General features: G+C 44.2%; 1 protein-coding gene and 1 long non-coding RNA gene across 2 annotated transcripts; both read right to left on the minus strand.

Moving 5' to 3' along the window:
• Positions 1-4,111: 4,111 nt before the first annotated feature.
• Positions 4,112-6,735, minus strand: LOC124792826 (trypsin-1-like; the record flags this gene model as incomplete). The annotated part of the gene is made up of 4 exons (XM_047257975.1): positions 4,112-4,255; positions 5,721-5,898; positions 6,143-6,259; positions 6,680-6,735. Coding segments are annotated over 4 exons (495 nt in total), but the record flags the coding sequence as incomplete, so codon positions are not given.
• LOC124780735 lies at positions 6,736-13,100 on the minus strand. Its single transcript, XR_007015943.1, has 3 exons — positions 13,080-13,100; positions 9,400-9,539; positions 6,736-6,768 (listed from the first exon to the last, which is right to left on the minus strand). It is a non-coding gene; the product is annotated as an uncharacterized LOC124780735 (long non-coding RNA).
• Positions 13,101-15,520: the final 2,420 nt, after the last annotated feature.

A 15,520-nucleotide genomic window follows, 5' to 3' on the forward strand; every position in this document is an offset into this window, starting at 1 on the left:
GGGACCACTGCCTTTCGCAAGCAAGTGCTCTACCACCACACTTCCTTTTTTTCTTTTTTTGTGATTAAAAATAATAATAATGAACGTTCTTTGATTACAATTAGAGATAAAAAATCACAGTATTATATGAGATTCGATCCACGAGCTCCTACGTAATAAGTTAGTGCTGTACATTTTTTATTTTTTTTATTTTTATTATTTTTTTATGGTCCATTGACCGTGACCTGGCCAAATATCTGACGAAATAAGCGTCAAACGAAAAAACTACAAGAACCAAACTTGTCTAGCTTGAACGGGGAAACCAGATGGCGCTATGGTTGGCCGACTAGATGGCGCTGCCATAGGTCAAACGGATATCAACTGCGTTTTTTCAAATAGGAAACCCCATTTTTTATTACATATTCGTGTAGTACGTAAAGAGATATGAATGTTTTAGCTGGACCACTTTTTCCGCTTTGTGACAGATGGCGCTGTAATAGTCACAAACATACGGATCACAATTTTGGACGAACTGTTGGTAACAGGTAGGTTTTTTAAATTAAAATGCAGAACGTAGGTACGTTTGAACATTTTATTTCGGTTGTTCCAATGTGATACATGTACCTTTGTGAACTTATCATTTCTGAGAACGCATGCAGTTACAGCGTGATTACCTGTAAACACCACATTAATGTAATAAATGATCAAAACGATGTCCATCAATCTCATTGCATTTGGCAATACGTGTAACGACATTCCTCTCAACAGCGAGTAGTTCGCCTTCCGTAATGTTCGCACATGCTTTGACAATGCGCTGACGCATATTGTCAGGCGTTGACCGTGGATCACGATGGCAAATGCCCTTCAACTTTCCCCACAGAAAGAAATCCGGGGACGTCAGATCCGGTGTAAGTGCTGGCCATGGTATGGTCTTTCGACGACCAATCCACCTGTCATGAAATATGCATTTCAATACCGCTTCAACCGCACGCGAGCTATGTGCCGGACATCCATCATGTTGGATGTACATCGTCATTCTGTCAAGCACTGAAACATCTTGTAGTAACATCGGTAGAACATTACGTAGGAAATCAGCATACATTCCACCATTTAGATTGCCATCGATAAAATGGGGGCCACTTATCCTTCCTCCCATAATGCAGCACAATTCATTAACCTGCCAAGGTCGCTGATGTTCCACTTGTCGCAGTCATCGTGGCATTTCGTTGCCCTATAGTGCGTATTATGCCGGTTTACGTTACCGCTGTTGGTGGATGACGCTTCGTCGCTAAATAGATCGCGTGCAAAAAAAGTCTGTCACCGTCCCGTAATTTCTCTTGTGCCCAGTGGCAGAACTTCACACGACATTCAAAGTCGTCGCCATGCAATTCCTAGTGCATAGAAATATGGCACCGGTGTAATCGATGTTGTGTATCATTCTCAACACCGACGTTTTTGAGATTCCCGATTCTCGCGCAATTTGTCTGCTACTGATGTGCGGATTAGCCGCGACAGCAGCTAAAACACCAACTTGGGCATCATCATTTGTTGCACGTCGTGGTTGACGTTTCACATGTGGCTGAACATTTCCTCTTTTCTTAAATAACGTAACTATCCGGCGAACGGTCCGGACACTTGGATGATGTCGTCCAGGATACCGAGCAGCATACGTAGCACATGCCCGTTGGGCACTTTGATCACAATAGCCATACATCAACACGATATCGACCTTTTCCGCAACTGGTAAACAGTCCATTTTAACATACGTGAATACCGTCCGCACTGGCGGAATGTTACGTAATACCACGTACTTATACGTTTGTGACTATTACAGCGCCATCTATCACAAAGCGAAAAAAAGTGATCCAACTAAAACATTCATATCTATTTACGAACCACACGAATATGCAATAAAAATGGGGGTTCCTATTTAAAAAAAAACAGTTGATATCCGTTTGACCTATGGCAGCGCCACTTAGCGGGCCAACCATAGCGCCATCTGGTTACCCTCAGGCTAGACGAGTTTCGTTCTTCGTAGTGCGATATTTGGCCCAGTCACTATCAATGGACCACCCAGCATATTAGAACTGTCCTGGAAGGAAACTCGCTGCCGTCCAACCATGCAGCATGAAATAACAACAAAGCCAATGTGGGGCCACATCCGGCACTCTCAAAGAAAATACACACATCAAAAAAATTGTTTTGCATCACCTCGGTTCCCAGAACTCCTGAAGATAGATGTTGATTGTGGATACTGTATCACAGACAGAGTCCCTTTGACTGTTCAGAGATGTCACTAAACCCGCCCAAAGGCGTAAACAACCATGCATGAGCAGCGCCTACTAGACTGAGGGGATCTGACAGCCGATCAGTCATTCTACCACGATTGAGGTACACAGCTCGTGTTGTCTGTGGTTCAACCATACATAGACGGTCAATACCGCGGTTCAATCGCTCTCAAGAAGGGAAGTGTCCAGTCGTCAAGGAGTGAACCAAAGTGATGTTGTTCGGACATACAGGTAGGAGATACAGAGAGACAGGTACTGTCGGTAACATGCCCCACTCAGGCTGCCCAAGGGCTACTACTGCAGTGGATGACCGCTAGCTGGGGATTATGGCTCGGAGGAGCCCAGACAGCAACGCCACCGTGTTGAATAATGATTTTTGTGCAGCCACAGGACGTCGTGTTACGACTCGATCTGTGCGCAATAGGCTGCATGATGCGCAACTTCACACCCGACGTCCATGGCGAGGTCCATCTTTGAAGTCACAACACCATGCAGCACGGTACAGATTGGCCCAACAACATGCCGAATGGACCACTCAGGATTGGCATCATGTTCTCTTCACTGATGCGTATGCTTTCAACCAGACAATCGTCAGAGACCTGTTTGGAGGGTCCCCGCTCAGGCGGAACGCCTTAGACACGCTGTCCAGGTGGAGGTTCCCTGCTGTTTTGGGGTGGCACTATGAGGGACCGACGTACGCCGCTGGTGGTCATGGAAGGCGCCTAATGACTTGACGATACGTGAATGCTATCCTCCAACCGATAGTGCAGCCATATTGGCAGCATATTGGCGAGGCACTCGTCTTCATGGACGACAATTCGCGCCCACATCGTGCACATCTTGTGAATGACTTCCTTCAGGATAACGACATCGTTCGACTAGAGTGTCCAGCATGTTCCCCAGATATGAACTCTATCGAACATGCCTGGGATAGATTGAAAAAGAGCTGTTTATGGACGACGTGATCCACCAGCCACTCTGAAGGATCTACACCTAATGGCCGTTGAGGATTGGGACAGTCTCCACCAACAGCGCGTTGATGTACTTGTGGATAGTATGTCACGACGAATGCAGGCATGCATCAATGCAAGAGGACGTGCTACTGGGTATTAAAGGTACCGGTGTGTACAGCAACCTGTACTACCACCTCTGAAGGTCACGCTGTATGGTGATACAACATGCAATGTGTGGTTATCATGAGCAATAAAAAGGGCGGAAATTATGTTTATGTTCATCTCTATTCTCTCTTCAATTAAGTATTGTTAATGGAGAACAGATGGCCTTTAACGAAGTTTTATTTTATTACCGTAACCCCGTAACCGTTTGTGGCTGGCTAACCCTGTGTTACTAGATTATTACGTCGGTGAGCAGCCCGTCATCCGCTCCTGCCCCCCCCCCCCCCCCCCCCCCGAAGAACGTCTGTTCAGCTACAGCTGCAGTAAACATATGTAGCCGTCTGAAAATGGGTATATCTACCAGAACCTCTCGTGGCAATACAATACAGCTTTTGTAAACGTTTTTGTTGCTGGCTGCTTTCCCATCCATTAGTGCATATAAGAAGCATGTTTTAGATGAGTCATGCCAAACTTATTTTGCAGTGTGAATTGAAACTAATGGAGACAGGAAGAAAATGTCAGCAGAAGATATCGTAATACAATTTTGCAGTTAACATAAAAGTGAAGTATGTGGTTTCATTCCGAAACCGGATGTGTTTCCCTGTTTCAAACAACAACGTAGGAGAATTGGGGATTAAACGGCACACAATAACGAAGAATGTAGAGAAATTTTTAGAGTATTTTTATTACTCGAGTCTCAGATCAGATTACAGTTGCAGCATGACGTATTCAGGCGTACTGGTTGACAAAGTCCAAGAAAGCAGATACCCTGGTGAAGACGGAAGGCGCTCCAGCAGAGCCGCAGGGCACGATACCCCAAGACACGACTCCGATGAGGGCTCCGTCCTGGGCCAGCGGTCCGCCGGAGTCTCCCTGCAGAAAACAAAGCCACGTGGTCAGTACACCCACTCTCGTTCTACGACACACACTGCACCGTACAACATATGCGAACGTCTTAATTACCAGCTGCTCCACATTTATTGGTCTCCGAACATTCATACATAGCGGAGACAATGAAACTTCAGTATTTCAGTTGGTCTGTAAGGCAGCTCTCAGACTGATCACTCGTTTCACTCAGAATTAACAGACCGTATATCACAAAGAAGTCCCTTGTTGAAACTCTAGCGTATGCTGGCGAAATAGTGAACAAAACCATCTTATTAATATTGCACCTGCTAAGGTAGATATGGGCAGTGTATGTAGGCCTGGCAGATAGAGCGGACTGATCGCTAAGGCCATTCACTTACGCCCAGCAGTCAGAAAGGCCTGACGGTTCGGTGCAGGAGGAGGTAAACATACTCATCAGATTGGCGACTCCTCTTGATCCCAACACGGTCTTTAACAGCATTTCTTTGTTATGACGGAAAGCGCTACAGCTTTCACCTGCTCATGTTTCCTTTCTGCATACAATTCCATCGAACACGTACAATTTTATTTCCTAACGTACTACAGAAAAGTGACACAAACATATATAACCTGAAGAGCATGAGTTAACCTAATGAACTGACGTATCAGATGCCACTAACGGCCAATAGTGCACCAAAATACGTACACTCGGGTGCGTGGAACAGAAAACGGCATGTTCGGCCAAATAACTGTAATTTGATCGCCAAATCTACAAAGCACACATAATACAAACAAATATAACGTGACACGGCATAAATTATCCTAAGCAACTCACGTATCTGATGTTTCAAATAATGTTGCAATAATAGATTACAGGCACTTATACTGCTAATGTAAATCTCCAGTTACAAAAATTTCCAACCAGAAATATAAAAGTTCTTATCACTTTTTTCAGCCCGGGATAAACTTATAACATAATGCTTGCATTAGATACGAGGAGCGCCGGAACAAAAACCGATAAATCCGCATTTGCTTTTAATACAGAGAGTAACAAATAGTGATCTCTAAATGGCTCCACAGGATATAAAAAGAAGAAACACACCATAAAGCAATTGATGTCGCGTTGTACTGAAAATTATTTTGTGGCAGCATGTATTATTACTCCCGTATCTCCCCACTACAGCTCAAAGACGCGAATACAGCAAAAGTGGATATATCGGGTTTTGTTCCGGTGCTCCTCATATGATATTCTCTTTCGTGTTTCCCAAACATAGGAACCACTGTGATTACCATGTGATATTGATTTTATGGTTCTAGAGCGCTGAAACATGTGGTTCGGCTCCATTGGATACACCTTGCAGCGGTCTGGCAGCCGCAAAGTATCTTGGACCCTCCATCCGGTCTCGCAGGCTGGACTGCCCTAGCATCCGCGAAAGGGTTAATACGCTTAGCTCACCACCGTTCATGTGACTTGCAGTAGTCAGCTACGTACCGAGCAGGCGGAGATGCCGTCGTTGACGGGGCCGGTGCAGATGTTCTCATCGTTGAGCGGGCTGTTGCCCAGCAGTTGCGCGCACTGGGTGTTGCTGATGATGCTGACGTCGACCCACTGCAGGATGTCGGGGTAGTTGGGTATGATACCCGTGCTGACGCTACCCCAGCCGGACAGAGTCGCCGTCGAACCAGCTGTAAAAAATAAGGTCTAGCCGTAAACCCTCCTGTAGAGCGCTACGTGATCGCATGACGGGTTTCCGTATAGTTTAATCAACTTTAGCAGAAGAGGACGAAAAATTCTGATTCCTGTTGATGGTTACTAATTCATGAGAAGAAGTAACGAGAAAACGAGTAAAATAATCACGAATTTCGAGCGTCCACACATTTTTTTTATAAATAGCCATCATGCCGGAAGAGGTGATTGACTTACCACTGGGGACGGATCCAGCGGTGGGCAGCGAGATGGCCTGCACGTTGCCGCTCAGAGAAAAGCTGGACTGCAGCAGGAAGACGGCGATGTCGTTGATGGCGACATTACTGAAGAACAAACGACAAATCAAATTAAACACCCATCGTCAGTTGAAAAACCATTATTGCAGGCATATATGCAGTACATATATCATATTGGTACGTAACTAATTGTCATACAGTGTACCAGAAGCAGAGTCCTGTAACCTGAAAGACAGAGCGATAATCTCGACATTCGTTATTAACGATTGTTATAAGACTAAATGATTGGGAACTCGCCGGCGGCACTGGAGAATAAAACTCTACGGAAGAATGAAAACCGTTTGCAAACTCCACACGTGGATACCACTGAGTAATCAGAACCAACTCTTTACTATAACTCTTAGTCACATTCTCAAGAACAGTACCGCCAAGAATAACGGGCTATAACGTATCCATTCCACACAAGTTTAGACCACACTTAATATAGAATTTGTGTGTGACACTTACTCAACGTCCGCGTAGTCTGGGTGCACTACCTGCTGGGATACGCGCACCCTCTGCCCGTTGGAGTTCAGGGAGTTGATACCAGCCACGGCCTGAAACACACGAAAGGAGACAACGCAGTCAGAGAGAGTTATTTCTGTTTCTTCGCACAGTGTTAGCTGTCAGGGCATTCGAACGTACTAGGGGACTAGAGTTATGTTATACTATCTAACACATATCTACCCTCTCAGGAACTATATGCAATTGTTCGACGCAACAATTACTTAACCGCACTGTAAGTGCTCTCACTCATATGAATCACACACACAATACAAAATATAATTTGGATATACTGTGTTGCTTAATATGAGGCCGTTAAATCTGTTCTCTAACGAAAAACCTAAGGCTAGCTTATCCATTTCCAATAGCCCAAACGAAAATTATTCCAACAGTTGTCAATACCAAATTTCTAACTTTACCTCTCACCAGGGACAACGGAGCGGCCGACGAAACTTAAGTAACGACCGAGAACAGCGGAGAGTTGTAGTGCTAGCAGACAAGCAACACGGCACGAAGTAGCCGCAGAAACCAAAGTGGGACGCACGACGAACGTATCCGTTAGGACATGAGGCGTAGCGCCTTCGCATCGCTCCTGTCTCTTGTTAGGACGATATCGTTATAGGCATGAGTCATGACAGATGTCACCAGCTGACATGGACCTGAGTTACAGAGCTGCACGTAGTTGTACTAGTAGGCGGCAGAGGTCAGCAGTTGACGGACAGTGCTAGCAGTCGTAGTCAAAACAATGTTGTAAAGTTATGTTTGATTAATATTTAATGTATTTGCATAATTATAGTTGTTTTATATGTGTAGTAGTTAGCAGTGTGAGTGTTGTATGAGTGAAGAAGAACAGAAGTAAATGAAAATTGTTTTGTTTATTCATGAAGTACCAGTTAAACTATACATGGGATTTACTATAATTAAATGTGCAGTCAGTTTATGGTAGTAATAAATCGTGAGTAGAACACAGATTAATCGGAAATTTCAGAAGGAGTAATTTTCTATTTGATACTTTTCTAAATTTATTTATTTAGCAATTGCCATGGAAAGAAATGTTTTACTGTGATTGGTCATTGAAGTGACGCGGGTCAGCGCGGGATAATACTGCAACCTGATTTGCTGTTTGTGATATCAGCTAATTAGAAAAATGCAGGCTCGCGCCAGTCTCTGCTGGGAACAAAGCCTTTGGTGTGACCTAGTCGGGTCGGGGCTGAGGGTTCGGACTAGTAAGATCTCATTGAAAGCAGCTCCGACGAATGTACTGTAAAATCGCGAAAAAATGCTAATTACGAGTTCGCGAAGTAGCACAAAGTGTATTTAAGTGAACGGTATCGTGGAAGCCGTGTGGAATTTCGGACGGAATATCAAAATTATTGCTTTTACTGTTAGTTAAAGCCGCGTGCCGTGTTGTGCGATCTAAGACTGGAACAGGTATTACGTGTAGAGCAGAGTGCACAACATTTGAGCGAGCATTTTCATAATTAAACGATCCGGTGAACTCTATTAACTACGGTAACGGGTGTAAATACCATAAACTGGCTACGTGTGTGATTGTGGTGTGCGTGTGAACTGTACGGTGTGTTGCCGCTTAGTACGGACTTGGCAGTATTATCTGTGATCTTTATCACAAAAAATACACCTGAAAATTTACATTGCCAAGTTAAAACTTTTATTTCAGTAGCTAGCCACATCCCGTTTACCGGACAATTCTATGTATGTTGCGACCTGCAGTAGACAGTAGTGGTCTAGTATTTTCTACTACAGCTTTTAGCTAGACAAATGAAGATTGCTGGACACTGGCAGGGCGGTAAAAAAGTAACGTGCCGCGCAGCAGACAGAGCAGCAAAATTTGCCATTTACTGTCTGTGGCAAGATACGCCTCAATCAAGTGCCTTTGCTAACAGCATGACATCGCCCACAGCGCCACTCCTGGGTGGATGAGGCTAAACGAGCGGAAAACCATAGCCAGAGCAGATGAGTTCCGAATTCAGCTGGTAAGAGGTGGTGGTAGATTTCGAGTGTGGCACGGAACCACCGAGCCACGGACCCAAGTTGTTAATAACGCACTGGACAAACTGCTGGTGGCTCCATAATGGAGTTGTCTGTGTTTACATGGAATGGACTGCGTTCTCTAATTCAACTCAGCCGATCACTGATGGGAAATGATTATGTTCGGTTACTTGGAGATCGCTTGGAGCCGTTCATGGATTTCATCTTCCCAAACAAAGATACGCCGTGTCACTCGGCCACAGATGTTCGTGATTGCTCTGAAGAACACTTTGGACAACTGGCGCGAATAATTCGGCAACCCATATTGCCTGACATGAATGCCTTCGAATATCTATGTGACATAATCGAGAGGTCATTTCGTGCACAAAGTCGTGCACCGCAACACTTTCGCCACTATGGATTGCTATACTTGATCAGTGTTTCTGCAGGGACTTCCAGCGACTTGTTGAGCTCATGCCACGTCCAGTTGCGGCACTACGCCTGCCAAAAGGAGGCCCGACACGGTATTAGGAGCTATCCTATGACTATTTTCACCTCAGGGTATGTACTGACATCCTTCTTCGCGGTAGTACAATATATTGAGATTGGCTGCAGTTACTTAACTACATTAACGATAACTGCATCATTAATTAGTGCCTTCCGTTTTGATAAACGTTAGGCAGCCTCGTGCTCACCTCGTAGTGCCCGATGAAGGCGGGGTCGGCGCAGTGGCCTGCGGTGACGACGGCGCTGGCGCTCACGATGGAGCCGCCACACGTGTGGGACGCCAGCCCCAGCTGCACCCACTGCAGGGACACCTGGTACGGGAACTGGCCTGCGCACACAGAACGCCGGCTCAGCGCGTCTGCCAGTACCAGGAAGCAACGTCAACAATACCGGCAGTAAAAGCGTGGTATGAAAATCTTGCAGCACTCGACGAATGACATTACAATTAAAGCCAGACCATTAGCTGCTTACAACTCGAATTCAGGACCTCCTGCTTACATGGGAGATCCTCTATCCGACTGAGCCACCGAGGACACAGAAGATACTGCGATTTCAGGGACTTATTTCTGGCACTTTCCCCGTGAGACCCACACTTCCAACTTACTGTCCACCACACTCAATCTATCGATTCCCTTAAGAGTTTGAGTAACGTGGGTGCATCCGCACTCAAGAAGATCAATGGCCGGTCAACCTTAACTGTATGAAGATGGTATCCGCTTTTTCGGTCATACATGTACTGATTAGTACATGTATGTACTGATAAGCATGATATACTGTTTCTCTACGGGCGCAGCTGCCATGAGAGATAGAAGTTTGACTGTATGCGGTTATATTTTGTATTATGAATATCATGATAATCAGTACTTCGTTACAAAAGACTAAAGTTGTTTAAAAATGTAGGAACACGGCAGGCAGTGGTTAACCTACTACTTCTCGTAGAAGATAGGTTATGGAGAGGCACACATACGTTTATAGAATTTGTAGACGTGAAGAAAGCTTTCCGACATATTGACTGTAATAGTTTATTTGATATTCTGAAGGTACCAGGGGTAAAATACTGTGAGCAAAAGGCTACTTACAACTTGTAAATAACCCAGATGGCAGTTGTAAGTGTCGAACGGCATGAACTGGAAGCAGTGATTGAGAAGGGAGTGAGACAGTGCTGTAGTCTAATCTCGGTGTTAATCATTCTGTACAATGAGCAAGCTGCGATAGGAACAAAAGAAAAATTTCTACGAGGAATTAAAGTTCATGGAGAAGAAATAAAAGCTTTGAGGTCTTTCTATGACATCGTCATTCTGTCAGAGACAGCAAAGGACTTGCAAGAGCAGTTGATCTAAAAGGACAATGACTTGAAAGGAGGATATAACATGAACACCAACAAAAACAAGACAAAGTTGATGGAACGTAGTCGTATTAAGTCAGGGGACGCTGAGAGAATTACGTAAGGAAACGAGGCGCTAAAGGCAGTAGATGGGATTTGTTATTTGGGCAGCAAAATAACTGACGATGGCCGAAGTAGAGAGGATATGAAATGTAGACTGGCAATAGCAAGGAAGGCATTTCTAAACAAAAGAAGTTTGTTTCTATCGAATATAGATTTGCGTGTTAAGACGTCTTTCTAGAAGGTATTTGAAGTGCAGGCATAAATGAAAGTGAAACATGGACCATAAACGGTCTAGACGAGAAGAGAATACAGGCTTTTGAAATGTGGCGCTATAGCAGAATGTTGAAGATTAGATGAGTATGGAAGTACTGAATGGAACTGGAAGACAAGTGTCACAATGTCACTAAAAGAAGGGATCGATCAATAGGTGACATTCTGAGATATCAACAAGGAATCAACAATTTAGTATTCGAGGGAAGTATGAGTGTGTGTGTGTTTGTGTGTTGACGGGGGGGAAGGAGGATAAAAATTGTTGAGGGAAACTAAGAGATGAATGCAGTAAGCAAATGTAGGTTGCAGTAGTTATTCGGAGGTCCAAAGGCTTGCACAGGATACAGTAGCAAGGAAAGCTGCATCAAACCAGACTTGGGACTGAAGATGTAACAGCAATATCCAAAAAAGCTTTATCTCCGTTAAAGCACAGGTGGAGGTATTTTCTCACGATAGAAACTAACATTGTAGAGCTAATCTTTTGGTGCCAGCAACAGTCAACATTGATGCACTGAGTGGTTTTCATCTAGGCTAGTATAATGATAACTGAGTCATACAGGAGACCAGTGTCTAGCAATTTAATATAAGAGTAATGGGCAAAAACTTTATCACCATCAGGAGTCTTCACGTTATATCATGTAGCACGGCCTCTAGCCTTGATAATTACCTCGGTTAGGCTAGGAAAGTAGTTCCGAAGTTTCTTCACATTTGCCACATGTATCTGAAGCGATTAAATGATGAACAGATTCATTCGAGATCTGATTTAAACCCTGAGTGTTCGCCAGGAACGTATGTGTGCACCCCTGTGAATACGACTGCCGTCTTTTCAAGAGTATCGAGTGTACACAAGATGCTGAACAGGAAGATGTACGAGAAAAGGCAACCCCTTGTTACCAAGTGTGTCGAAACAAACATCTCCGTTTACGTTCGCTGTAACCTAGGTAAGTGGCCGAAGACAAGATACGAAATACATCCCAAAAGCTGCACAGGACCACCTCGGGCTAAACTATATTCTCGACACACGGCCCCTGTCATTCCTCAATGGGCTGTTGCTGCACTCGATGCTTTGCATCATTTGAAAACGCGAGAAATCACATCTCGTCGAATCACACTACACGGTTCCAGTCAGCTACTGCCCACTCAAGATGTACAATCTTATGTGCCACCATTCGTGGAGTTGCCGACTCAGAATATGCATTTCGTGTAGTCTCCTTTTTTTCGAATCTGGTTGAAATGAGCCTACATTTAGTGACAGGTGCAATTTATTCCTGTTGGGTATGAAACAGATTGTTACTGACAAGTCGCGACCTTGTCTCTGCTCTGTGTGGGTTAGAATATTTTACGTGACACTGTTGTTACGCCATGTTACGTGACTGATAGTAATGCACATTCCTTGTAGACACTCAGGACAGTCCGCACTGATACATCAACAGATCGGGCAACTTCATTCACGATGTGATCAGAGGAACGTCCAAACATGGTAGCTCCTTCATGCACCGTACCAAATCTGTACGTCAACCCAACTTACAGTGCAGACTGCATTCAACCGATTGGCCTGGGCTGAAAGGGAAATGAGAAGGTTCTCCACTGAACTGATGAGGAGCGACACATATGAAAAACAATGAGTAGAAGAAGGGACACGGTGACAAGACGTGTGTTAAGACATCACGAAATATCTTCTACGGCCAAAACTATTGGGAGAAACGGGGATTTCAATATATCCAACATGTAAACTAGGACATTATGTGTAAGTGCTACACTTAGACGAGGAGGTTGGTGCAAATCCTAAGGGGACAGATCAGACAACTCAGAAGACAGACGAAAAAAAAAAAAAAAAACAGCGGCTTATTACGACTGACTGTCCACGGACAAAAGTATATAACATGTGTTGGAGGTGATGGCTGATGATTTAGCACATAAGAAGACTGACAGGTACCATTATCAGAAGGAAGGAAAGAAGACTGGAGGTTAAGGTCTCATTCACATTAAGATGGTTAGAGGCGAAGCACAGGCTCGGAATTTATCAAGTATGGGGAAGCAAATCGGATGTTCCTTTTCAAAGGAGCATTTTCCATAAATGATTCAGAGAAATTCCGGAAAGACTAAGTCTTAATAACTGGACGTAGATGTGAGTCCAGTGTGCCAGCAAGTGCGCCACATCGCTCGCTCTTATTTATGGAGTACGCATCACGGCATGAAGGAGCGACTTACCTAGGGAGGCATCTGAGCCACCGGTAATGCGACCGTGCTTCAGGCCTAACTTCCTGTGGGGTCCGCTGTGTGGAATACGGCGGACTGGCAGCTCAGCAGCTGAAACAGAATTAAAACCACTCTCAGTGACCTGTGGGCACCGCCCATCTCTCATGAATAAACACAAATAAGTATAAACGTTCTTCAAGCGGAAAATACAAGCTGTGGAAGTAGAGGAAACCTTAGGTCCTATACTGCAAAAACAGTGTTTCGGTTATTTCATGATTTCCCTACGTTAGCTAGAGACACAGACAGAGCAGCAGAAGCTGTAGGAATGGCTGCGTGCCCTGACATCGTACAGCAGCGACGCCACTCACCCAACACGCAGGCAGCGAGCGCCAGCACCAGAACGGCCTGCCTCATCATGTTCGACTGTTGGTGTCTGGAGAGGAGATGCCCCGTAGCGCGACCACACGGCCTTATATACCGGTCCGCTAAGTGCCAGGGGCCGAGTTTTGCACTTTTGATCCAGGGATGGCGAAATTCAGGAAATTGAAATACTTGATAGCGTGACTCGAAATGTTACAAACAACTACGATAGTAAAAAACGTACAAAACACAGGGAACTAGTGTAGCTAAAGATTAAATTTTTCATGAAATGTTTACGCTAACTGAAGAGAATAACAAAAAATCATTGGATCAGAGAGTGACCTCGATCAGTATGATAGATAACAAAAAGGGAACAAATTTATTAATACGATACTGCAGAGCCTGTATGATTCTGAATTACGATGAAATGATCCTTTGGACTTTGGACCTGCGTGCATGCCCGAAGCAACGGGCGCTGCAGTGAGTACATCCTTTATGAAACACTTAAAATGCATTCGTAGTTGCGAATATGGGCAACCATCAGCTGTAGAATTGACTGACAACCATGAAAATTTGTGCCGGAAAGAGACACGAAACTGGATTTCCCGCTCATCGCTAGCGGTCACCTTACCATTAGGCCTGTACGGATATTTACACAGCGAATGTACGAGTACAGGTTGTACATGCATGGCTGACGACATATGGAATTTTTGGTCTGCCCCGGAGTCGTGCACGGGTAGCCAATAAGCGGGAAATCAGGGTTCGAGGTCCGGTCTGCAGAAAATTTTCACTGTCGGCATTTTATTATACAGCTGGTGGTTCCATATTCTGAATTGTGTATACACTGAATTTAAGTTTATTTACGGTGTGAAACTGATTGTTATTTGGATAACATGGGAAGGAGTCATCCAACTAATTAAATTTGGAAAGTTTATATAAACCGCCTGAGAACAACCAACGTTGTACAACATTTATATTATTATTTGTCGAAATCCGAAAGGGACAAGAATTTAAACCTTTCGTAAATCAAAAATTCGCGTCTCGAGCTCTTCAGATCTATTATTATTTACTGCTGAAATCAGAGAATGGTACATAGTGAGAGACGAACATGTCATGCCTGTACAGAAAAAGAAATACAGAAAAGATTAACTGTAAAATATATACTGGAAATATGAAAAAACTATGATCCAGACCTACTTCTCCATTTCACTCCCTCTAAATTAGATCCACTGGAAACTGAAGAGAAGTTAGAGAAATCGGAATACGTTCTTCCATAGTAAAACAGGAGGTCGAGAAAGAAGTAGAGAAAACAATGGCTATCCCTTTCCAACGTTCGAGGAAAGTACTCGTATGAAAGTTGGAAATTGACGGTAAAAGTTTGTGCTCCTGACATTCAGAATTACAGTCGCAACCGCTGACGTAGAATAGACCGAAATTTACAGTGAAAACTCTCAAAGGGGGAAAAAATATTTAATTAATTTTCACTAGGCGCAGTCAATAATCAAGCGAAAACCGTTCTGCAATGTGGGGTAACTATCTTAGAGGTTACTGAACATTCATTCTCCGTTCCCTGTCGTCTTTATGTGTCTGATATTTCTTTCAATGTCACTAAAAGCCTTATCGACTATTTGGCATCAGCATTCGCGATCTTTTGCAAGCTCTTTTCATGTACACGATTTAATAATGATTATCTGTATCTGAAGTTTACTGCCGGCCGAAGTGGCCGTGCGGTTAAAGGCGCTGCAGTCTGGAACCGCAAGACCGCTACGGTCTCAGGTTCGAATCCTGCCTCGGGCATGGATGTTTGTGATGTCCTTAGGTTAGTTAGGCTTAACTAGTTCTAAGTTCTAGGGGACTAATGACCTCAGCAGTTGAGTCCCATAGTGCTCAGAGCGTTTTGAACCATTTTTGAAGTTTACTGTGGTCATTGTATCGTCTCATAGTATTACCATGGGGTCCTGAATATAGGTAAATTTCAATGTAAAACATGTGATAATGAAGCGTGCTGTCACTCGTACGGCAACACAGTCCCAAACAGCTCAGTGTCCACTAACAGTGACTTCATTTCTGTCGGTTTCCGCTCCTTACAGGAT

The sequence above is a fragment of the Schistocerca piceifrons genome, chromosome 1 (genome assembly GCF_021461385.2).
Source record: "Schistocerca piceifrons isolate TAMUIC-IGC-003096 chromosome 1, iqSchPice1.1, whole genome shotgun sequence".
In the NCBI taxonomy this organism is placed as follows: domain Eukaryota; kingdom Metazoa; phylum Arthropoda; class Insecta; order Orthoptera; family Acrididae; genus Schistocerca; species Schistocerca piceifrons.